The sequence below is a fragment of the Simochromis diagramma genome, unplaced genomic scaffold, assembly GCF_900408965.1.
Source record: "Simochromis diagramma unplaced genomic scaffold, fSimDia1.1 OVJJ01000816.1, whole genome shotgun sequence".
NCBI classification, from domain to species: domain Eukaryota; kingdom Metazoa; phylum Chordata; class Actinopteri; order Cichliformes; family Cichlidae; genus Simochromis; species Simochromis diagramma.
Genome location: NW_024386908.1, coordinates 9,568,170 through 9,594,060, shown reverse-complemented (window position 1 = coordinate 9,594,060; position 25,891 = coordinate 9,568,170). Strand labels below are relative to the sequence as shown.

Below are 25,891 nucleotides of genomic sequence, written 5' to 3'. Positions count from 1 at the left end.
TGCCCCTTTGATCTGTGTCAGGTGTGAGTGCACTACACAGTACTATGAAAAAAATCTTGAACCCACCCTTCACTTCTTTATATTTTGTTTCAATGGAGCAAGACTTCCTTGTCAGTTTTAAAGTGGTGTTGTTCTTCAGCCTTTCTCAAAGTCTTTTGAAGTTGGTGTCTGGCTGCTTTTTCCACCCATTTTCAATTAAGTCCTTGTGCCTGACTATTTGAAGGGGATTTTGGTTTTGGTTTTTTTTAAAGCCACTTAACACTCACGTATGAATCATTCAAGCATAAAAAAGTTGCTTAATTCAAGAGACGAATCATTGTTATTTCCACACATAACAAACAACTTTGCAAAGCTATTTTAAATTGTATTTAACACATTGTTGATACCAGCCTGTCACAAAAACATAAATTGTTCTCAGTTGCTTAGTTAAATGTATATATATTTTTAGATATTTTTAAGAAAAAATTTTCTCCTTCTATGCACCGGTCTTTCTGAATTAGTTGTTTGATACTAATTTAGTTATTAAATGACCATAGATAACATTATATGACAGGTATAAAAACATTATTGCACTAAGAAGGTATTCCCAAAGCGTTTTTAAACAAAAACTAGAAGTGCCAGGTCTAAACTATCTACAGCAGTTTTAAAGTAATTTCCTTAAGAAATGAGGAAAAAATGCAACAAAGACCTGACACAGGTCCTAGGAGATGCAACTCCTTTCATCTACTTTTCACTGAAGTCTCATTGAAAATGGTCTCAGTGGAAGTGTGACTGTCAAGAAGCCAATTATAAAGAAGGGTAACCGGGAGAACAGGATGAGGTATGTCAAATTAAATAAGAATTGGATGAAAAATCAGTGACAACAAATTAGAAATTTTTAGTTCAACCATCGTCAATATGTACGCAGGTCAAGAAAGAGGTACAGTGAGTTTCTACAGCCATTTGTGGAGGCTAAAGACTGTCATGGTTCGGGAGCTGCATTTGAACCAGTGGTCCTGAAGCTCTTGTCAAAACTGATGGAATTATTAACGCAAAAAAGTAACTTCAGATTTTGCTCTGCCATGTAACACCATCGAAAAAGTATCTGATTGGCAATGGCATAATTTTTCAGTGTGACAATGGACAGAGCCCAGACCACAAAATTATTGAAACAGTGTGGGATCATCTTGACAGAGAACAGAATAAAAGGCAGCTAACATCTAAAAAAAAAAAAAAAAAGAGGTTGAATGTCCTTCGAGAATCCTGGAGAACAATTTCTGAAGATTACTTGCTTGTCTAAAAGAGTTCAGGCTGTATTGAGAAACAAAAGTCATCATACCAAATATTGTTAACTAAAAAATTGTTTACATTTATATATTTGAAACACTATCCCCCCAACAGCTTGTGGGGATAGGTTAATTGATTAATCCAAATTACCCATAGGTGTGAATGTGAGCGCGAATGGTTGTCTGTCTCTGTGTGTTACCCCTCCGACAGACTGGCGACCTGTCAAGGGTGTACCCCGCCTCTCGCCCTATGACAGCTGGGATAGGCTCCAGCACCCCCCACGACCCTGAAAAGGATAAGTGGAAGCGGATGGATGGATGGATGGATATTTGAAACACTAGTTTCTAGTTTACAAATATTTTTAAATAAATCACTGCATCTGTTTCTAATTTTGTGAGCAAAACATAAAGAAATCAGAGATGGCTTGGGATTTTTGCACACTAATGGGAATGGGAGTTGTAATGTCATGCTTCTGGCAATAGCCAGATGTCATGTTCTAGCTTATCAGATAAGGTCTGTCAGTACAACCAGTAGTAAATCTCTACAGGTAAACTGTGATTATACTGGGGCACCCTAATGAATCAGTGGACCCAGATGATACTGCTACTAAAAGTGTCAATTTGCTTGAAACTTGTAAAGTTTTACAAGCCCACAACTTATATTGTCTTTGGAGTACCACTATGTTTCATAGTAAATGAAGGATAACATAAATCTAAATGCTTCTATGCAGTTGTATGCCAGTGTCCCACAATCACGTCTCCATAAACAGTTGTCTAACATATGTACATGTGTTTTCTTTGCAAGCTCCTTTGACAACATATGTACAAGCTTATTAGGCTGATACAAAAAGTTCAGGAAGTCATTAGTAAACACAAAATGGCTGATAAAACTTGCAAGTCATGCTGCAAGCTTCTTGCCCCTTCAATCCTTTGTATTCCCAAGACATCTTTGGTGCTGTCAAACGAATAACCTTTTCGGAGGGAAAAGCTAATTGGCAGATCCGTTGAATGTTTTTTTCTCTCTGTCTTTCTCCCCTCTCTCACCCACACATTAATTCTACACCACCGCTACCTGTCGCTGTGTTCACAGCCATCCATTACCTCAGTATGCTCATTACTGTGGTATGCCACACTAATGCTAATTAAACTGCAGTGCCACAATTAGCATGCCGCCATAGACTCATTGTGTTTGGTTGCAACGACCACTAACCTGCCCCTGGAGGACAGCTCTAAGTGCTTTGAAATATATTGTTAGCAGGGACAGTGACTGTCAACATAAAAACAAAGTTTTTGCAATATTAAAAGGCATCAAATTTAGCAGTTGGCCTAACACCTTTAAGCACCTTTAGTTGCAGTGTTCCCAAGATCAAGTAGGCTGAAATTCTATTAATTCCAATACATCCCTTTATTCTGTTTTTTTACAACAGCAGTGATGTTATGCAGTCTAGTCTCTTTTAGGGTTGCACTCACAAAGCAAGTCTCAATGTAATATGATGTGTCCCATGATAATGATGGCACCATGATACAAATATTCAGGAATACTCAATATACTCTAAAACAATTATCCAATGTGTCTCCTGGTATCTGTGTAATTGGAGATGGAAAGGCATACAAGAAAAGATGACAGTCAAGAATTATTTGATTATAGCACTGTGGTGTCAGTGTCTGTGACTGTGCGTTAACACTATTATGTAATTCATATAATGTCTCACATCTAATGATTTGTGTTCCCCCCGCTGTCTGGAAATTATTGGATGAAAGCGTGTAGAATGCCTGCATGCTTTAAGAACAGTATTCAATATTTGGCACCAGTTTATCCCAAGAGGAAGTGGCACAATATATGAGGTGCATAAAGTTGTGCTGTTCTCCATGTGCCTGCACTTCTGCTTTTTTAGAAGTCCCGTTTCAGTCATCTCAGAGTTCACAGAACTTTTTGATTATGCCTATGAGGTGTATCTATTTTGTGAATGTGCTTGTAAATATATTTTGTACAGCTAGAAGCTAACTGAGAGAAAATGGAGTCTTTATAAAATTCATCTTCTGAAAAGACTGTATGAGCATATCCAGTCATTGATAGGACTCCAGTGAAGGGAAATGGCTAGAAAGTCTTATTCTTGTATCATATAGATATAAAGACGCGAGCTATTTGAGATTTGTTTCAATCACTTCTTAATGCACTGCTAAGATCAATGTTTAAGAAGTTGTACTCAGTTTGTTAAAGTCCTAAAGATGACTTGACCAACTCTCAGAGTCAAATGTATGCAGTTGTTTCTTTGATCTTGAGATTCTTGGATCTGTGGCATTGCTCTGATGTCTGTGGCCAGGGGAGGATGGCCACCCCCTGTGTATGGGCGACTGATTTCACCCCTCACCTCTTGGTGGGTGCGAAGGGAAGTTGAGGGGAAGGGAACAAGGCCAAGAAGTGACAGGGGCATCAGGACGGAACGGAATTCTGCACATCCCAGTTCCCTCTCAACTGTCACCATCATTGTGTGAACACACACACACACACACACACACACACACACACACACACACACACAAAAACCAATCTACCTAACCCCAACACACATCCACAAGCAAGCACACTCACTTTTAAGTCAGGACCATTGCTCACTGTCACCTTTTGTCACTCTGCCACACACAGGGAAGCACAGACACTGGGAAATGGACATAAACACACCCTCATAGTGGTGAAGGTGTCTTGCCTTTGTCTGGCAGAGCATGAACCAGACACAGGAACTGACATTAGACTGAGAGGATTGAATGAGAGACATGGCAAGAGTCAAAGGAAGTAAAGATATATGGTGATGTATTCCAAGTGATGAGGTAAACTGAGGAAGGGAGAAAGAGGTTGATTATAAATTCACAGCGAAAATGAGTAGGGATTAGGAATCTTCTGGTTAAGTAAACTAAACTCTGTAAGCAGGTAATCTTGATGAGGATGTGAGGGTAAACACACACACTCACAAGCACACACACTCACACACACAGACCATATGAGAGATCACCTCTGGGGAATCGTACTCAGGTAAATCACTTCACATGTCCCGTCACATAGCTGTTTCTATGGCAACAAGAGCTAAGTCACAACATAATAACCTTGTTATATAATCCAACAGTAATCCCTACTGATGTTTCAGCATTAATGTCACCAGTGTGTTCATTTCAAATCATACACTGAAAGGCTGAATCGCTTGATCTATATTTAGTCTTGATATATTATGTGTAATTAGCTGATTTTAGATGACTATATGCAAAAAAATTGGTGTATTTGCTATCCAAATTTGGGATTGTGGGGTATGATTTTTTTTTTTTTTTTACTCAGTAGTTGAGCCATATTTTGTGCTCTTTTGTTCATGCATACCTCAGATGATGAGCGTGCTCCTCACAGTGAACAAAGCCAGCTATTAATATGCAGCATGGACTAGCTCCTTGTTAGCTCAAATTGAGACTAGGCAAAAAGGAAATGTTCACAGTAAAGTATGAGATTGTGTTGAGAATATGCAATAGGCAAGACCATTTCAAAAGCTGTGCTTTCCGAGATGGGTTCATTTTAAATATGTCATGCATGTACTTGTTTTGTCAATGTTCCCAGTTCGAAACAGCTTTGTGACCGTGAATAAACACACCTTAACACCCCAGGCTCTATATCGACTGCCTGAATCAACAGTATCATATGCCCCTATCTATAGTTGCACACATGAAGGAAAATAATACAATGTACTGTAGATAAAGATGAAAGCTGAGTGCACTGTTGAAACTCCATTGAAAAGAACCATGCTGTCCCCCTTAAAGGCAAGTATGAAACATCAACATGGAACCTAAAGGATGAAAACACCTCTGGAAATACTGTAGATGCACAGCAATAGTAAACTAATGCTTTTCTTTGTCTGGGCTTCTATTTTATGAATGCCAAGTCAAACTGTGTTGATGTAGTAACAGGACAGTGATATGTGAGCCATTTCAAAACTGTTCCCGTATTGGCTTTTAAATCCATCGCATATTTTTATTCCATCTAAAGTATCGCATTTGCTTTGCTCACTATGGGTGCTTAAAGATGATAATCATAAGACTTCCTGTGACAAAGTAAAAAAATATAGGTTTAAAAAAGTGTAACATCACTAATTGATTACTTGGTTTCTGCCTTTCTCACATGCACTCAGCTAACCAGCATACCTGGTATGGTCTAATGGCATTATCTGGGCCAGGAGTCACATCAAACACGATTAAAACGACAGCCTAATAAACCTGTCACATCATGTCACCACTGCCTGTTTCTACCAGGTGACTGTTTGTTTGTTAGTGTGTGGAAGTGAGAGAGTAAGACGTTGTTGCCGTGTCTTTTGACTACTGCTAAATTTGCATAGCACTAAAAGTCATGGCAGAGAAACAGCTGCTCGTTGATGCCCGGAGGCCAGGGCTGATGCTGCCAAATCTAATCACCGCCTAGTGCTAGCATCTTTTCTGGGGGTTTTTTGTGTTTCAAGATTTATATGTTGTTGGAGGAGTTTGAGCTAATGACACCCATTTAGAATATTGGTGACGTCAGCCTCTCCTTTCCTCACTTTTTTGTTTTCCGGTCATCCATCACGAATTACATTTGACCCTATTATAGAATTTAATATTGCAGCGACTTTATATCCAAATTGTGAGCTTTGTGAGCACTTTGGTATCACGATGTTTAGCAAAAATATTTTGTCATCAGATAGTCTTTGGTGGTCACATATTAAAGCATTTCTAACTGTTTACATATTTACAGTATGCAAATGCTTGCTAGTAATTCCTGTTTATATATACTTTAATAGGTTCTTTAAAAAAAAAAAAGTCTCATACAGCTTTAAACCTGTGCAAAGGAGCAGTCTTACTGTATAATTTTCTACTCAGTTGGTGTTCTTGCACCAGTGGTATGCAAAGGGGATAGCTCAGAGATTTCTAGACCTGGGGCAGAGATTCTGCAATTTCTGTGTCTTCAAGTATGGCCTTATAAAAGACAGATTGTGTGTGTGTCTGTGTGTGCACATGTGTGCACACAAACCGGTTCACACAAACCGGAGTAACAGGGTCATGGCCAGTGGGCCAGGTAATAACTCTCCCGCCAGCCCCTTCATGCGGATTTCTGCTCTGTGGACCACCACTCTTAATGATAGCAGGAGGAGGTACGCTTACTCTTGTGTGTGTTCGTGTGTGTTCAGCTGCGTTCGTGTGTTTGGTCACATGTGTGAGATGTAGCCACCTTAAATGTTGAAGTGTCATTTGACTGAATCACTGTGACATAGCCCCTGCTCTAAGGTACTTTATATAGGCCGAGGCTATTAGTATGTATAGACTTCTATATGGTGTCTGATGATGCATGGTTAGCACAGTAATTGGTTTTTAGTTGGACTACAGAGTGCCTATTTGTAGGGCATTGAATCACCACAAACAACAGTTAATATAACAAAAAATTGTGGGTAATATATAACAAATCCTATCAAATTTAAGTATTTTAATTCATAATAAAGTGACATTACAATGTGCCTTATTTAATGCTTTAAAGTACAAAGGAATATTGTACACAGTTGATATTACCTTTGCCCATTGTGTTTTTGCGATGACATGACATCAATCATGTCACCTTTTTAAGCTAAATGGTACATGGTAAAATCATATGCATGTCATTTTAATTCATCTCCTAGTGTTGACTATGTATCTATTTTTCTGGCTTGTATGCATATGTTGCATACAATACTGTAGCTACGATAAATATTTTGTGGTGAAATGTATTGTCCATAAGGTTGTCTTGCTTTTAATAGCTGTGACAGCCTCACCAACAGTTGCCAAAGCTAAAAAAAAAAAAAATCCTTCTGTGCCCTTTGCCCAGTCTCTCTCTATAATTGTGTCACCTTATCAAAGGCTGGGAGAAACAAGAGTGCAGATTAGTTTTCATTCAGGGCCCATCTAATCCTTTCAGCTTGTTCTTTCATAACATGTCATTGCCAGTCAGTCAAACAGCTCTTCACAACAGCAGTGTTTACTATCCAAATGAATATATGTTGGACGTCTAATTCTCTGGAAAAAAAAAAAAGGGAAAAGATAGCGCGAGTCAAGCTTTTTATGACTGCTATTTGAAATCTAAATCGCTTTGATCTCGGGGGTCCTCTAAATGTTCTATTCTTTGATGTTTACAAAAGGGTGAGATTGTTGCATATTGTTACAAATGATGCAATCTTTCTTTCCTTTCAGGGTCCGCGTGGAACGTAATTGAAAACAATTATCCAGTGCTTTCCTCTGATAATGCCCATCACTTACATCAGTTAAACCATGTAAGGCATTATCTTAAACATCCTTTCAGTAAAGTCCCAAGTCGCCAAACGGCCAGATAAATTCTCCCCTCTCCCGGCATGGACATAGCCAATGTGTGTAGCTATCCTATGCTTTGGCTAGAGATTCAATCAGGATGCAAGACCATTTGGTAAATGAAAATATTCATATGTATCTGTTAACTGGTTACCCACTAGCATCTCAGTAGGATTCTCTGCTGGGAGTGAATAAAGTAAAAGGAAGTTTTATTTAATCAAACTAAACAGAGCATTGGTATGCATGAATTGTGACTGTGTGCTGGTGGAAGATGAACCATTTGATCTGAATGTTTGCGTGATTGGTGGGTGACATTGCATTGTGCTTTAAGAAAATGCTGATTCTAGAGCGAGCCTGTGTTTTGTTGGTGTAGCCCTCCACCATGCCAGTGATCTCGATGAACAAAAAAAATGAGACATCAGCTCTATTGCCCATTATTATTATTATCTTCTCTTGAGTCACTTTCTCTGCATTGTTGAACTCAAACAGAAATTATTTGACCCCTTTGTTTTTTTTAAACCTGCTCAGCAATTCGGTGACCTTAAGACTCTGAAGTGCAGATGCAATATGCAGTTCCTGCAAGGCCAGAGAAAGCCAAAGTGAAACTGTTCTAGAAATTAGAAACACTCTTGCAAAAAGAGACCCTTTCTTTCTAGTTCATCTTGTGATTTAGTGCGTACTGTTTGTTTAAATAGTAGTTTTACAACAAACAATCTTATAACATTGTCTTTGGCAACATTTATAGACCCACACTTCCCATAAACAGCTTAACAGAAGATCAGTAAACAAGTTGAGGGATGTTGAATAGCTTGGATACATGTCTGATGATCTACCCAAAACCAATTTAATCGTGACCATGAAAAATATTTTCAACATTAACAGAAGCTATTTCAGTTTACTCACACATCATAGATAGGGCTACTTATGAATAACCAGAAAAATCAAATTAAAAAGTAAATACAGCAGGATTGTTTGTGATATATAAAAAACAAAAGTGCTCTCAATGTTAAGCATCTGTTTCCATCAAACGAATAGCATCTCATGCAGATGCTATTCATTGAAGGAAAACTTTACAGGGCTGAAGGCAAAAGTAAAATGTTCACTTTGACCAAGGTGAAAGTGACTTTTCCCTTCAAAGTCCTGGAAAAAATAGAATTCTCCATTCCTTCTATCTTTTTATTTTTTCAGTTTATTAATAAAAGCTGGTAATCACATGCAAATGAAATGTTACAAACCTCCTGTAAATATTCTTAGTTATGTTTCAGTGAGCTATTACCTTAACCCCAGCTGTTAAATAACAAAGGCAGGCATTTAATTGCTATCAAACTATTAGAATAACAGCAGTCACCATGAATGAAACTGATCATCACAAAATGATGGATAATAATAACCATCTTTGTGTGTTTTGTAGTGAGAGATAAGGTGTTGATGCTGTGTCGGTCAGGCGGTGATGTTTGAGCTGCAGTATTTCAACACCTCTGCACTTTTCTTAGGACTGTCACAAAACACATAATCCTGAAAATTAATTTAATTAAAAATGAATTAATTGTATTCATTTTCTTAATCACTGGCATCATACTAGATTTACTGGAATAATGTGGTCTTACAGAGTACAAATACTTATATGTATTCTATATTTCTCTATAGGTGTGAAATTAATCTATAGCAGATTAAATTCAGTGAGTCAGGATATTTCTTCTTTTTTTTTTTTTTTTAAATCCATCTTCACTGCACATAACAACCAAAACAAATTGCCCCCTGTCCACTTTTTAAAGTAGAGGATCATACCTTGTCTCATAATCCTGTATTAACAAGTCCCAGTCCAGCTATGCCAGGTCTTGTTGTTGCAACCATCCACTCATACTGCATCGTTACGTCTTACAACTGCATTAAGATGCGTTATAAGTCCTGCGGATGATAAAACATCAGCTGCAAATCTTGGTAGATGTGAATATTGGACAAAAACAAACAATTCAACGAACACATAAAAAGAAAACTGTAAAATTTGAAAACGTTATTCACTGCAAACTCAGCATTTACACATCCTTGCATCTTGTCCTGTTTACTCTGTTTCATTCTCTTTACTGTTGTGTTCCTACATCGTCATCATCTTCTCCACCACTGTCATTTACAGCAGCAAGAGTCTCATAAAGATGATGTCATAAATCTGGGTCATAAGGTTCAATAAGGTTCAGCAAGGGACAGCAGATATTTATCAACCCTGAGCTTATCCCTCATAAATCAAAATGCTACTAGGGTTTGTTTTATTGGTCATTTTGAAAAGTCTGGTGACTTTTTCTGCAATGTTTTCACTGTAACTGTGCTGTAGAGATTGGAGTTACTATATTATAGAAAAGAAGAGGGGGGAAAAAGGAAGAACAACAACTCCAGATGTAGGTCGGTCAGTTCATCTTCAAGGATGTGTCATTTGTGAGAGGACATCTAATTCCTTCTTTGAAATTTTAAGGAATTGTTCTATCTGTTGAACATTTTCTAAATGTATTAGGCCTGAATTGAATTTAGTAATGAGGCAATCATGCATAGTGATGATTCACTTAAAGAGATTGTGCCAGTTAATGTTAATAATGCAATACAGCCAGCGATTTTGGCATGAAATGCACGTTTTTCTACCAAAACACAATGTACCGTGACACTGTTAAGGAACGCACACAAAGACAAACATCATTATGGGCACAAAAGCACATACAAAGCAAGTATTTAGAACCTTATTTCCAAAAAAGTTGGAATGCTGCTTAAAATATGAATCAAAACAGAAGCCAATGGTACGCATGTAACACTATATCTAATTTTGAATGTTGCTGCAAAGCTAAAACTGCCTGTCCAATATTGTGTTGCTTGGTCTGCAGCAATGTTTACGTGGGTGGTATCTGTCAGAGTACAAAGTACAAAGTAAGATCCGCATAATGCCAGAACCCAAGGTTTTCCTACAGAACTTTGCATGCTAATGAGATGATCCATGTCACGCACCGCACCTGTCAGCACTTTTAATGTCGTGGTTGATCAGTGTTTGTCGGTGAAAGTGTGCTTTTTTTGGCAGGGGGGTTATGTGGGTTGTTTGCCTGGGGGGTTTACTTATATGATGCGGCCTTATTAAATCAGTGCTAGAAGAGGAGGCACAGACATCAGTGATTGAAAAGCACAAAGGAACCTGAAGCGATTAAACCCCTACTCAAACCAGCTTAGAAGGGAAAGCTTCACAGAAAGCCAACAATGGTTGCATTCCTTTAAGTCGTGCTTCTCTTGTGCTTTCCTTTCCACACTCTCTCTCTCCGTTTCTCTCTCGGCAGCGCTCTTTACCCCTCCTCCTGTTCTGTGCCTTTCTCGAACAGATTATTTCTTTTCATTTTCTTTGTCTGTCTTCTTTGCAGCACGTTAGGCCGCTTAACTTTACAATGCTCATGTCAGGTCAAAACCCACCCTCCTTCTGTCTGTCCAATTCAGGAGAAAAAAGCCTCTTTCTGCATAAGGTATTACTGTATCTCAGACGTCAACCACCTCGAAAGTCTTTCTTTCATTCGTTCATTAAGGCCTCTTTCTTTCTTTTCAGCCTTTTATTCCTCTAAAGGAGTTTTAGGGCGCTCTCTGGATTTTCCAGGTTGTTAATTGCACAGAAAGTTTTTGTCTGAATCAATAGGGGATTAAACTTGAATAAGTTTATGAGGGGATTCGATTAGAACAAGAGCATGTGGGTGTTTGTGTAGAGAAGAAGGTTGAGGTGATATTACAGTCTGGGGCTGTTTTTTAGAATTTCTCGCTAAGCATATATTTAACAACAGTTTAAATAATTGTGTTTCCCAGCCACTTCTACTGGAATTTTTAATGTGAAAACTTTCCACTGCAGCAGTTTTGTTGAGAACCAGTTGCGCTTCTCATACTCCTTTAATTACGAGCTCATTTAGATCGCCCAGCTATGGGAAATGACCTTGTAGTCTATCAAGGGATTGTTTTTGGAACATGAGTCAGTAAACTCCTCTTACACCACAAATGGTCCAGTACTCCAGCTCCCCAAAACGCTGTATTCTACTGGATTAGACAGAAGTAATCTATCCCACATCCCAAACAACATCCACATATCCACCTGCATTTGGCACTGCCCATGAATGCCAGTCATTAAGATGACTTTGCAAAGAAGAGGACTACTACCTCTTTCCCAATGGGCCGTCTCCACTTCCACATATAGAGCAACCATTGTTTTAAATGTAACTGCTCCCAGCCCTGTGGTGACCAGCCTTCCATTCACTGAACACTGAGGCTGGTACGCTGCCAGAGAGGAAATATGATAAATGTGTATAGCACCAACTGTCGGGGAGGGGGAGGGACATTCTCTTTTTCCCAGATGCCAACAGGTGGAAAGGGGTAAGCCCTGATCAGGTTACTGCAGGCATGCATATGCCAATAAGCATGTGTGTATTTGTCTCCACGAATAACACTCCCTGTTGTTGTTCTTTTTCCAGGTGTGCCAGAAAGGAGAAATGTGAGCGCTCATCAGAGCCCCGGCGCTTTGCATCCGACATCAAGCAGTGTGTGCGTCTCAGTGTCCATCCAAACAACATCTCCGTGTCCCAGTTTAGTGTCACGGTGAGTGGAAAACAAATTCACTGAATCAGATACCCTGAAATGGAAACAAAGGCTTGTTTGGGGCTTTAGATGTGCAAACCTTGTGTTTTTTCCCTGTGTGTGTTACATGTCCTATACTATCAGGCATCAGTTTCCTCTTTGTGTCACCTGGAAGATTAAATTTAGTCACATTTTAAATTGAAGTAATTAAATATATCTTTCTCTGACTGCATATGGAATATTTTTAGCAGCCAAACGTGCATTTGCTTTACTGGAGCCACATTGCAATAGAAAGTGAGGATAATTGAATAAGTTGCTGGTGAGAATATCTTGTCTGGCAGATTGACAAAATCACACTCTCAAGCATAATTTGTAATATGGTGGAATTACGCTCTAAATACTGATTAGTAGCTTGTTTTAACTCTGTAATCCTGCTTTATATGATTTTACTGACTGCCAGCAGGCATTCCTCAAATCCCGACCTCACAACTTACAATCCCATCCAACGAAATGGTCTCCCAACAAATGTCAACAATCATTGACAGAGTATAGTTTAGCTCGGCTGTGTTTATTGTGATTGTTGGCAGCCAAATGCACCACTTTTCCCCCTGGATGTTTCATTCTCAAACAGCTGCCAGATTTAAAGGGTCTGAATTGTTTTTTATTGTTTAAGTGTATTGATTGGTGTGCAAAGAGGCTGTGATCCATTGCAACAAAAATATGTCTCTGCAGAAACTGGAGAAACACAAGCGCTCGAACTATCTCGGTGTATCCCCTTGTCAGCTTTCACCACGACACAAAATCTTTTTTTTTTTCTTTGATTTGAACAGGATCAAGAGGCTAATGTTTTTAAATGTCAGCATCTTTGACGCTACTAGAAAGTACTGCAGTAACACTGTGTGTTATATACAGAGATGGGCAGTAACGCGTTACTTGTAACGCGTTACTGTAATCAGATTACTTTTTTCGAGTAACGAGTAAAGTAAGGGATTACTATTGCAAAAACTGTAATTAGATTACCGTTACTTTTCCGTAGGAACGCTGCGTTACTGCGTTACTAAAACCGTGATTTTTTTTTTTTTTGCGAGAATGTCTCATGACAGTGACGTAAGCAAGTGCGACGTTTGTGACAACAGCTGTGTGCAGATCAACAGTGGATCATATATCGAGTACTGGAGAGAGTATGAGCGTGCAGCGTTTAAATCGTGGAAGTACTGACCTTACTTTAAGTTTGATTCCATAAAAAGTGACAAAAACATTAGTGTCAGTTGTGCGTGGGAAGAAAACTTCTTTTTACAGCGAAAAAAAACCCCCTAAACTTCCAAGCAAGCTCCGAGTGCGCTACCACGTAATGGGAAATTCACAGAGAAACTGCCGTATCCTTCCACTGACCGCTGCGGCACACCTGCACCAGGGTAAACCTCCGCCTACCCTGCTCCTGCTTTACAGGTGAAAATAGAGCAAAAGGACCGCTAGTCTTTGACTTTATTTATTTTCTGCTGTGTTTTACTTGCATCTATTTGAAAGACTGAGTGTAAACACAAAAAAAAAATAAATTTATGTGCTGGAATGTGCAGAAAATAGGTTTAAATATTAAACAAATTTCTTCCAGTCAGTGAATGTTGCATATAATTACATTTTTGCTTGATGCATAAAGTTAAAAGATTAAAACTAATAAAACAAGTTTTAAAAAGGGACTTTTCCATTTGATTACATTTTGTATGATGGATTATGTAGAAAAAGTAGAATTGGGCTGAGAGATCTATCGCTTTATCACCTATTCAGGTTGTAAATCGTGTTTTTAAAAAGTAACCAAGTAACTAAGTAATTAATTACTTTTGAAAATAAGTAATCAGTAAAGTAACGGGATTACTTTTTTGGGAAAGTAATCAGTAATTAGTTACTGTTTACTTTTTTCAAGTAACTTGACCAATACTGGTTATATAGTATAAATATTCCACTTACCTTACTGTACCCAGCATCAGAGGTTAACACGGTGGTGCAATTTTAACTCGTAAAGTGCAGTCAGCATGAAAGATCTCCATTGCATCAAGGGTCACGTGCGGATTGCATCTTTTTTTTTTTTTTTTTTTTTTTTTTTTTTGAAGAATTCCTCTGCAACACAAAAATGATATTTATGAGTGTGGGTGTGTGTGTGCGCGCGTTGTTGCTCAAGCCTTTCAAGTGTTTAACCTTTTGCCAGACATATCCCATCCAGGGGCTTCTGCCTAACAGACAAAGGCTCTTGTTTGACCTTTTTGTTCTTAAATATTTGTTGAGAAAGATAAGGCTTAGAAATTCTTGACAGAAACGGGTACACATCACCGCTGAAATTGGAACTACTCTAGACGAAGCCATTATTTTCTAAGCTCCAGAAGCTCCAGAAAATAACTTTCTGAGCAAGTAGTTTAAGGGACTCCTTATGGATCTGCCTCAAAAGTCATCAAAAATATATCTGGCTGATCACAGCCAACACTGGAGGAAGAGGGGGTTGTGCTCATTATAATACTATTATGCCTCTGAAGGCACAGATGGAACAGCTGTGTTATGCAGTTTTTCACACACACAGAGGATGTAGTCTTTTTATATATCGTAATTCTGTTTCATTTTCTTAATTTTCTCCCTACATTGCTTTGCTGTGTATGAGTGCAGAAGTTAGCAAGTCAAGAGGAAACGCGAGTGGAAGTTATTATAAAATGAAATTGCTCTATTGCATCTGGGCTTTTAAGAGCTAATTGTTGCTTATATGGTTGATATTTCCATAGATTTTTTTTTTATATGCCAGATGCAATGCAGCAATAATGTACTCTTAAGTTTAGATCTTACTTTTATGTCACTCTTCTGGACATAAAAGGTTATAAATGAAACAATCATGTCTGATTTAAAGCTTGCTTAATAATAAACATAAGAAGATATAAAGTTTAAGTCAGTCTTCTCTGTAGCGTTAACTGCGTTTGAATAAATCAGCGAGGATATTTTTCACCCATCTAAGATGAACAGCAACACATATTCTCAGCGTCAGGCATGGTGTTTTATAAACTACCGGAGGTCATTTGTGCGCGCGCATTTGTCGGCTGTTCCTATTAAAGATGAGTATGTTATTTCCATACTCATGCATCACTGCTGCGGCTCGGCTCTAAATGTAATTGAGGGAACTCTACATCTGTCCGCCTTTCCTTCTTAAAAGGAAAAAGAAATAAAGGAGGTGAGAGAGAGAAAAGTTATGCAGTGTCCACCTTTATGCTGGATGTTGTGTATCTATTCACACCAGTACCCATTAAATAGCAATATAAAAACAGCTCAGGTCAGCCCTTCTTTGGCGCTGAGGCAGCTTTCAACACCACATTGCACGTCTACTATAGGCTACGCCTCAAATCAATGCCTGGACCAAAGCCCCCTTGCAGACACAGTTTTCCGTCAGTATGTATAATTCGGTCTTGACCCCTCTCCATCTGCCTCCCCAAGTCTGTTTTTTTCTCTCTTCCTTTTATCCACGGAGTAATTTTTCTGTCTCCCACTGTCACTAGTTCACCTGAAGCCTTTTTTTCCTGAGAAGCTGAAAGAGCTTGCATAGCATTTTCAAATGAAGAGGAGGGATTTGCATTCTTTATTTCAAGTCTTCTTTTCACTTGCTGTCCAGCACCCTGCGTGCCAGCACTCTCACTATTTCATCTTCTCACTAATAGTTCATCCTGCACTTTGAGTTTTACTTTGGATTTGAGTTTTCTGTTTTTATCATTTTATTCACCTTTTCCAAAACATTTTATACCACAACACCTTTTGTTCTCAAAGAGCCAGACAGCCAGGAATTTAATGTGGAACTGAAAAATCAATGTAGCTCATACAATGCCACAAAGCATAATGAAAGGTGACTAGAAAGGTATCAGTGCTCTTGGCAGTTGGATACAGCCTGTTAAGATGGAACTAATTTCAGTTTTATGTCGTAATGCATTAGAGGGTGTCCATATTGTGTGGACATTCAGCCAGGATATGCAACTGACACCTGGTTCAAGAACCCTCCCAGTGTCCCCTCTGGCCACTGACCACTGTGCTGATTGATCTTTACTCTGCAGTGACCTTGCATGAGTTCCCTCCTCAGCAGTAATATCTGAAAATGTGAAGTTCTCACAGATGTGTGTCAGACATAAAATTACATTTAGGGCTTGTTTATCTTGTCTCACTTGTTTATCTTAGACCGCATGGCAGCTATAAAATGCACCTGGATATGAGTCAGCATGTATGTTTTAAACTGGCTTTCGTGCTGTCATGTATGTGTTAGCTTTAGCTGGCCTTAATCTCTTTTATCATATCTGACGGCTTGTATCACTTTTCTTTCCCTTTCTGCAGTTGGTGTTAGAAGCCCATAATGTTCCAGAACTCTCTGCAGGTGTCAACTGTACATTTGAGAACCTGGCTGAGATGAATGGCTTGGTGGAGGGAAATCGGATAAAGTGCTCCTCGCCCGCTGAAAAGGAAATGCCACGAATAATCGTTGACAAAGGTAAAAAAAAAAAAGAGACTGGAGTCATCACATATTAGATTAGGACTTGAATGACTTTCAGGTACATGCACATCTGGATATTCTCCCTTCTGTCAGAAGCATGCCTGTCCTAGGGCAATGAGTGTTCTGTGAATTTTTGTTTTCTCATTGCCATCAGTAACTCAGCAGGCCTTGAAGCACTGCCTTAGGATATGTTTAGTAATTGAATGAACATTAGTTATTTGTCTGAATGTGGGATTTTTCTTCTCGCCTACCTTAACATGAATACGCTCTAGAGGGAGTTACGGGACCCTAGTTAACCTCGGTGTAAAAAGCAGAAAATCACACTTCACAGCGTGGTTTTACTACAGCATTTCAACTAACGTGTAGCCTAGAGATAATATAATCTCTGTGGACAGTTTCCCTGTGTACCACTGCCTTACTGATCGTTTTCATTTACATGGAGTTTTTCTTTTGATAACCCTGTCCTTCTCTCTCTTGGGTGGCCAAGCTTGTTCTAATTGAGAAAACTCCCATCTGGGAAGGTCTGTCTGCAGGCAGTTGATCCTTCACCAACACTTACGTGTCCTCGTGTTGAGATAATGAAATTGCCATCCCTTGATTTTTCTTTCTAAAAGAAGAAATGGAGAACAAAAAATATTAGGATTCGGCTGTAATGCTACCATTTATGATGGAAAGGCTCTAAAGAAGCTCTTTTCAACTGTTTGCGCGTCGTGCAAAAAAAGTAGTCTCTACATTGTTTATATAATGGATTCAAATGCAAAGATACACATTCGCGTTTTTCTTTATTCCTCGGTTGCTCCAAGAACAGAAGAACAGAAGAATCACACATATATGTGCCTAACAGACATATGAAATCATTTCAATAAAGTTATCCACAGACAGACAGCACACATGTACATGTACAGCTGAAAGGGAGCCTGGGGGTGCTTTGGGGAATTTGAAACGTTTGTTCAATGTTTGCTATGTCACATGTAAAGCTGGTAATGCTGCAGTCATGCAAACATTGATGTGCAAATATGTACTCTGAGTCATCCACAAATGATCCATACAGCATTTCTCCCTACCGACTTCTTGTTACCCTCCACTCTCACAAACATATGGTTTTCCTGTTTTAGGGAGAGGAAACCATTCCAAATGTTCGTGTCTTTTATCTTCAATTTTTACTAGTACTCATTAGTCTAAGCTCGGTTGAAAGAGGGAAAAGGGAGAGCGATGGATGAAGTGACGAGAGGCGGGGAGAGATAGTGTTAGCAGGCTTCAAGGTAACATTTAGGTGGCCTAATTAGGACAGATCCGTTGTCAGTGGTGCTTTACTGTGATTGATGAATGATTCCTCCTTTGTTGGAGAGATGGGGGACAGACACGAGGGAGACGAAGGAGTTGCAACGTGGAAGGAAGTGAGGAGACCTGGATAGAGAGATAGAGCGAGGATGAGAGAGAGACACATAGGTAGTCTAGAAAGAGAGAGAGCGCATTTAGATGTGTGGATGGGCTGTTGAATTAAACATGAACTCCTTCATTAGTGCCAGACAAAAGGACACACCAAATATAGATGAGGCGCAAGCTCATGGACACGCACGCTCGAACAGACACACACAAACACACATGTACTTTCCGTTTCATCTTCTTCTTCCTTTACCTTGTCAAAGACTCTCTCAAAGACTTTTCCAGGGGAATATTGTCCATCCCGAGGGATATGCGCCAACTTTTGTTTCTTGTAAGACGCCAGGAATAGGCAGAGTTAACCCAATAAAACCCTCTTTTTCTACTCTCTTTCTTTGCTAAGACATACTGCCTTTACCATTGCAACAAGCTGATCACCTGTAGCTCCTAGCAGTGCAGTCATTTTCTTTTTCTTTAAAACGAAATCTAACTCGACGTCGTAAAATGATATTTGAATAAGCGAATGAAATGATTATCATACAAGTGGTGTCGACCCCCTGCCTGTGCTGAAAGAGTAGCGGTGACACTTTAGCATTACCATTATAATACTGTTTTGTTTCTCCTACTTGTTTGTAAAGAGTTGAATGAAGCTGTCAATAACGGCTTCAAGTAACGTGTTCTGAAACAAAGGCAATTCCTCCTTCTGTTAGTTCTCATTGTTGTTGTCCTTGTCTTGTGTTTCTTTGTTTTGTTAGCAGAGTACAAAAGCTTTCTTCCTACCTCTGTGTATCAAACCGTTAATTTTGACTTTAATCTGTTTTCTCTAGGTGACCACCAGATCGTGCAGCTCTATCTCAAGTCCAAAGAGACCGGCCTGGCATTTGCAAATACAAGTTTTGTTTTCTACAATTGCAGTGTGCACAAATCGTAAGTTTATGTCTACTATTAGTTTCTAATTGCACTTCAGTGAGTGTATAAAACAATGCCAAAGTTATGTTGTATTAATATCTGGGGGGCCGAACTAAAGAGTCGAGGCATGCAGCACTTGCAATTAGTTTGTGTCTTGCTTCCTTGGCCTTTGGGGTGGCTCTGGCTCAGGAGGTAGAGCAGGTTGTCTACTTACTGAAAGGTTCATGGTTCAATCCTTGGCTGCCCCAGTCTGGGTGCCAAAATATCTTTGGGCAATAACCACAGGTTACTCCCAATGCATTCATTGTAGTGGGAATGTTTGGTAGAAAGTGTATATACGTAGACAACGTGAATGAGATATGTTGTCTAAAGTGCTTTGAGTGCTCTGTGAGGTCCAGTACATTTAAAACAGATATTTTGTTGCAAATCTAATGCCTCTATATTGTTGAAAAGCTGCCACAAACTATGTGCAGAATTCATTTGTGCACAGAAGTTGTTACATTGAACTTTTGTACTTCAGTGCATTTGGTGCTGCTTAGTCCTAATTCAAAACTATGCTCTCCTTGTAGGTGTCTGTCATGTGTGAGTAGTCCCTACCAGTGCCACTGGTGTAAATACAGACATGACTGTACCCATGACCCTCGCACATGTTCCTTCCAGGAGGGTCGAGTGAAGAAGCCTGAGGTGAGTCCCAAACCGAGCATGAGATTAAAAGTTTGCATTGATTTTTGTTTTTATTTTCAACCTGTACAGGTATTGAAACACATTGTAGCACCCAGAAGGTAGACGATGCCGGAGCTAGGCGGGGATTGTAAAGATGTGCTGTCAGAATTGTTGTTTAAGCAGCTCTCAAGGGGGACCATGTTTTCTAGCATCACTTCTGTCTATAGATTTAAAGACTGTCAAATTACATCCCGTTAAGACATTGTCCACAAATCCTCAGATTTTACTGCTGCCCAGCTTCAGTCCAGCCTCTGGGTATTGAGCCAGCTAAGTTATAAAACATGGTGAAATAAATTGAGGGGAAATGTTTGGCTATGTGAGACTAATAGCCATCGGTGGAGGTTTTACATGCAAAAAGAGTTATGTTAAAAGGACTGAGACACCTTTCAGCTGTAGTGCTTCCATCTGGCATGAGCCTCTTGGCATGTCTCACTCTTGACTGCACATCAAAGGGCAGTGGAAGCTAATAAAACTGAGTCATTTCCACTTGCCCAACCCTATTCCCTGTGACAGCTTAGTCTGTGTGAATTATCAATAGTATTGGCAGCCAGTTCTATTCCCTTCGAAACAGAACCCACTGTAATTAGGCTGCTCTGCTGCAGAGGACAAGCCACTCACTGGATGGGGTACATTCAGTGAATGCCCCCAAAGCAGCCACTCCCCATCCTGTGAGAGAGAGGCTTCATGCTGATTTAGAGTGGCTGCAGCAGTAGTAGCCTTTAGGGCAAAGCGGCGAGGTAAAGGAAATTTAGGGGATGTCCCCGTGATTTGGGCCTGTGGGTACATGATTCCACGGGTATCTGCATTTCTCTGTATTTTTATGTGTATATACAGTGTGTGGCTGTCTTTGGCCTGTCTGTTTGCTGACAATTCGCAGTGGCTTTCAGGGGGAGGGTTTTACAGGGAGTGAGTGGCCTGTTAATCTTAGCCTGAGGTGAGCTATGATGAAGATCACTAGTGCTCATGTCTAGGTTGGCAGACGCCGCACGACGGGCAGGGACAAGCTTAGCCAGATTGTCTCCTTTGATGAGCAGTCTGCTCTCGATTGTGTTATTCCACCCGTGTTTCCCCCGAGCCATTCAACCTGCTCAGACGATATTATTTTCTTTTTCCGCCGTTTCCATTATCCTTTTGAACCTTCTGCTTAGTTAGGCCCAAGCGTGAGTCTTTGCAGGTTTACTTTTCCAATTAGCTCGGGCGCCGGTGGTCAATATTGACTCTGGATAATAACGCGTGAATCCTCTCCTATTGTGTTGCTGACTAAAAGAAAACCATAAATAAAGCAAGGCGGATTTTGGTATTAGCACATTAATGACATCCTTTTTTTTTGACATGTTGTTTCAAAAAAGACAGGTGTTTTGCAGGCTTAATGACTTTTAATTTGCTTTTAATTAACCCCTCAAATCCAGGGTCATGTTTTTTTTTCTGCCGGCCTTTTGGTGGGCTTTTTGAATTAACAGACACACAATTCTACAAGCTTGATAGCATGCACACTCACATACAGCCATAGAAGATTTTTCAGATTTCACAAAAGGCATCAAGTCAACTTTGCTCTGAAACGGGATGGCCTCTTACTGCAGCACATGAATTTTTGTGTACTATTACAATTAGGGGATTTCAGGAAGTGATCTGAATAATCCCCTAACTCTATGCTAATGATCGAGCCAGGCAAATCTCCCTACTGGTTGAGCTTGTTGTTAGTATGCATCGGAGGACAGCGTTAAAGCCCAGCCTGGGTGTACGGTGAATGCCTTTTTATTCATGCCAGCAATGATATGGGCACACGGATCAGACATTTGCCTGTTGGCACATTAACTAAGGGCGTGTCCCTGTTTACCCTCCACACATGTCAAGGACTTAGCCATCATTCTGATGAGTCTCAGTGACAAAGGACGTGCTTGCAGCTTCATTCAGTTTCACTGTAGAAAGAGCCAACAGTCATTTCCAACCTCTGCAGCATTGATGTGAATAGGTTGTGTTTACCCAGTGAACAATATTTGTTTTCCTACATATTTAGCTCTGTTTCATCTCTCCTCCCTAATTCACACATGGTCTCACCTAAAGACACTGATGAAACTGGGGACACTTCCTGTTCTCTTTGTCTGATGAAAACCACAGGGGGATATTTCCCCCTCTTCTTCCTCCGTCTATAACACAGCATGTTCATATCCTGAGTTTCTGTCAAGCCTTACCCTAATATATTCAGTTGGTAGGAAGATGCAAAAAAACCACAAATATTAATGTTACCAAAGATGTATCACTATCTCCTGGCACATAAAGCATCCTTGTCCTTTGTTGTTGTTTGATTATTTGCTTCTTGACTGCATGATCAATGCCGTAGACTTTATTTACCAGGAATTTATTGATCAAGTGATCAGGATAATGTTATTAAAGAACCTAAATGCCAATTGTAATAGCTATTAGTTGCCAATATTAGACAGAAATGGTAGCGCGAGGTGCTTTGGTTCAATTCATGGACAAATCAATGCCATGCACACGCACTGACTGTTGAGGACCAGTTTGAGCATTTGCAGAGAAAAGAGGAAAAATGGATATGCGAAAATCGAGAATGAAAGCAAATGAAACAAAGTTGAAAAGAAAATTACAGAAAGGCGCTGAAAGTGAAAGTTTAAAGAGGTAAGATCTGAAAAATACGGCAATAAAAAAGGCACAATAACAAGAAACACAAGCAGTCAGATGATCATAGAGGCTTTAAACAAACCCCTGAAGTTAGGGAAATTTATTTGGAAATGGCAAACAGAGAAATGATTACCAACAATGTGTTTCAAGTTCCGGGCTGACAGATGAAGTTAGTCTTCCTACCATAGTTGTACATGTACGTACTTTACCTTATTTTCATTGTTGTTTTTTACAATCAACATTATAACATAACTAACTTTAGTTTTTTGTTGTTAATGATGAAACAAAGTGGTTTGGATGAAGCCCTGATTACTTGTTTTTTATTCCTCTATGGGATGTGCTGCAGTGCTGCTTCTGTATTCTGAAATATGAACATTTGGTTTATTGAGTTGAATGTTTTCATAACCTGGAAAATGATGAAAAAACACATTTTAATAAATCCTAACAGTTCTTAAAAACAAATGGATGCAAATGCAGAGAGGAGGAAAAAATAACAGATATAGTAGGGAAAAAAAGGAACCAGTTATTTGGGAAAACTTTAAGGCAATGAAGGAATGGATGGTGGGATAAAAACAGGGATGAGAAACGAGTGAAGAGCAGAGAACGTGGAGAGTGTCTTTGCCCGAGGCTCTGTTGGATATGATAAAACAGAGGCTTGTTAAGGGGAGCTCTTGGTAACCACTAAGTGTGTGTGCGCATGTATAAAAACTTAAGATCCTCTTCATCTTCACACCTTGCACTTCTATAATTATGTCTGTCTCTCTCTCTTTCTGTCTCTCTCTCAGTCTCCCTCCCTCCTTAGCTTCAAACTATGCCAAGGGCTTTTACATTCACAGCTCCCATTCTGCTTCCTACTCTCTGTCACTTTCCCTATCTCCACCCATCCACACCTCCCACGAGGCTCTAATTATCAGATCTAAGTAGGTCCCAAAGAAGAAAAGGAGTCAGAAAAGAGGGAGGGCAATCAGCGAGAGAGTTGATAAGAGAAATGAGAAGGGTCAGTGAGATAGATCAAACAGCACAGGATGCGTTTAGAGAGATAGAAATGAAGGAGGGAAAAAGCATTACTGAGAATCAGAGGTGAGGTTAAAGAAAACATCGAGGCGGCGATGGAGACAGGAAGAATGAAGAGTTATTACATTTTTGGGGGGAGAGGCGCCGACTTTTTTCAAACGTCTTAGCTTATTATGTTGTTATGATGAGTCATGCTATTGACAGATACTCTCCTTAGTGATTTACTGCAAGTGTTTGATTACATGACTGGAAGAGTGTCAGTGAAGCTCCCGGCACCACACCGACAGACACATAAAGTAAAACACATACAGTTAAGCAGCTAGTTCAATCCACATCAAAGTGTAGTTTGTAGTTCCCGTCTCTCCCACTTTAATATTCCCCCTTTTTAAAAAAAAAAAAAAAAAAAAAAAGCCCTCCAAAAACTTCTACTTGTCTCTACACATGCAGATATTTTCAGTGAAATATGTCCTGGATTTTAAGATCCCCACAAATACACAATATGTTCACGTAATTAAATTTTGGAAAAACAACAGCAACATCTCTTTCCAGAAATTGTTTTCCTGTTGTTCTAAATAATCCATTTAACATGCTGTCAGTAGTTTTCACGGGGAACTAGAAAACTGGAAATAATTATTCTGAGCCACTGGAACAGCTTCTTTTGCATTTAGTTAGTGTAATTTGTAAATTATGCGAGCACCACAAATTAATTTAACCCCTGATTTATTGGATTGCAGTGGGAATCTGAGTAAAATAACTACTGATTTCCTTTCTTCTTTCATGGAACCTGTAATTCGAACCCCACTTATAGGTACGGCTTTGAAAGAGTGCAAAGTTTTCTGTCATTGTCTGCCATTTATGATTTGTATGTGTTTATATGTATGAATGTATTTGTCTGTGAATCTGCATTTCCTCCCCTGCTATTTGGTGCACCTCAGTCATTGAGCTAGACAAGGAAACAATAAATACACAGACATTAAACCTACCTAACACTGACATAAATCTCAACAGCAACAGCAAGCATCACTGCCAGCAGCATGAGCATCTCTAGCCAGCTAGGGGATATGCATGTGTTTGTCCAAACCAATAAAAGCCCACTTGGCCTCAGGAAGAGCTGGCAGTGATCGTACTGTTATACAAGTGTGTCTGAGTGTGTATGTGTACATACAAATATGAAAAATTAGAGCTAAGTAGCAAAAAACCACAGACTACCACCATTATACACACTGCCTCGGTTGTAATTTCACTTCCGCATGGTGCATTTATAATCGGTATTTAAGCGAGATTTATGTATTTCTCCTTTTTCATGTTTATCTCTTCTGTCACAAAATATGATGTTTATTTAAAGGTGGTTAGGGAGGTTTTTTTGACTTCAACATACACGATGAATGATACCTCACAAATCTCTCAAAGAATACAGGGCTTGGTTGTGAGGTTATACAGGGAGTGCAGAATTATTAGGCAAGTTGTATTTTTGAGGAATAATTTTATTATTGAACAACAACCATGTTCTCAATGAACCCAAAAAACTCATTAATATCAAAGCTGAATGTTTTTGGAAGTAGTTTTTAGTTTGTTTTTAGTTTTAGCTATTTTAGGGGGATATCTGTGTGTGCAGGTGACTATTACTGTGCATAATTATTAGGCAACTTAACAAAAAACAAATATATACCCATTTCAATTATTTATTTTTACCAGTGAAACCAATATAACATCTCCACATTCACAAATATAAATTTCTGACATTCAAAAACAAAACAAAAACAAATCAGCGACAAAAAAAGCCACCTTTCTTTGCAAGGACACTCAAAAGCCTGCCATCCATGGATTCTGTCAGTGTTTTGATCTGTTCACCATCAACATTGCATGCAGCAATGTGGAGTACTTGGACGCGTGTGATGGAGCATTGTCCTGCATGAAAATCATGTTTTTCTTGAAGGATGCAGACTTCTTCCTGTACCACTGCTTGAAGAAGGTGTCTTCCAGAAACTGGCAGTAGGACTGAGAGTTGAGCTTGACTCCATCCTCAACCCGAAAAGGCCCCACAAGCTCATCTTTGATGATACCAGCCCAAACCAGTACTCCACCTCCACCTTGCTGGCGTCTGAGTCGGACTGGAGCTCTCTGCCCTTTACCAATCCAGCCACGGGCCCATCCATCTGGCCCATCAAGACTCACTCTCATTTCATCAGTCCATAAAACCTTAGAAAAACCAGTCTTGAGATATTTCTTGGCCCAGTCTTGACGTTTTAGCTTGTGTGTCTTGTTCAGTGGTGGTCGTCTTCCAGCCTTTCTTACCTTGGCCATGTCTCTGAGTATTGCACACCTTGTGCTTTTGGGCACTCCAGTGATGTTGCAGCTCTGAAATATGGCCAAACTGGTGGCAAGTGGCATCTTGGCAGCTGCACGCTTGACTTTTCTCAGTTCATGGGCAGTTATTTTGCACCTTGGTTTTTCCACACGCTTCTTGCGACCCTGTTGACTATTTTGAATGAAACGCTTGATTGTTCGATGATCACGCTTCAGAAGCTTTGCAATT

At 39.5% G+C, this 25,891-nt stretch overlaps 1 protein-coding gene across 1 annotated transcript in view; it reads left to right on the top strand.

The window, feature by feature from the left end:
• plxna4 (plexin A4) overlaps positions 1–25,891 on the top strand; it is a 241,034-nt gene that overhangs the window by 156,596 nt on the left and 58,547 nt on the right. Inside the window, 4 exon segments of the mRNA XM_040035324.1 lie at positions 12,080–12,203; positions 16,530–16,683; positions 18,897–18,996; positions 19,548–19,662. Of these exon segments, the coding sequence (XP_039891258.1) occupies positions 12,080–12,203; positions 16,530–16,683; positions 18,897–18,996; positions 19,548–19,662 (493 nt within the window).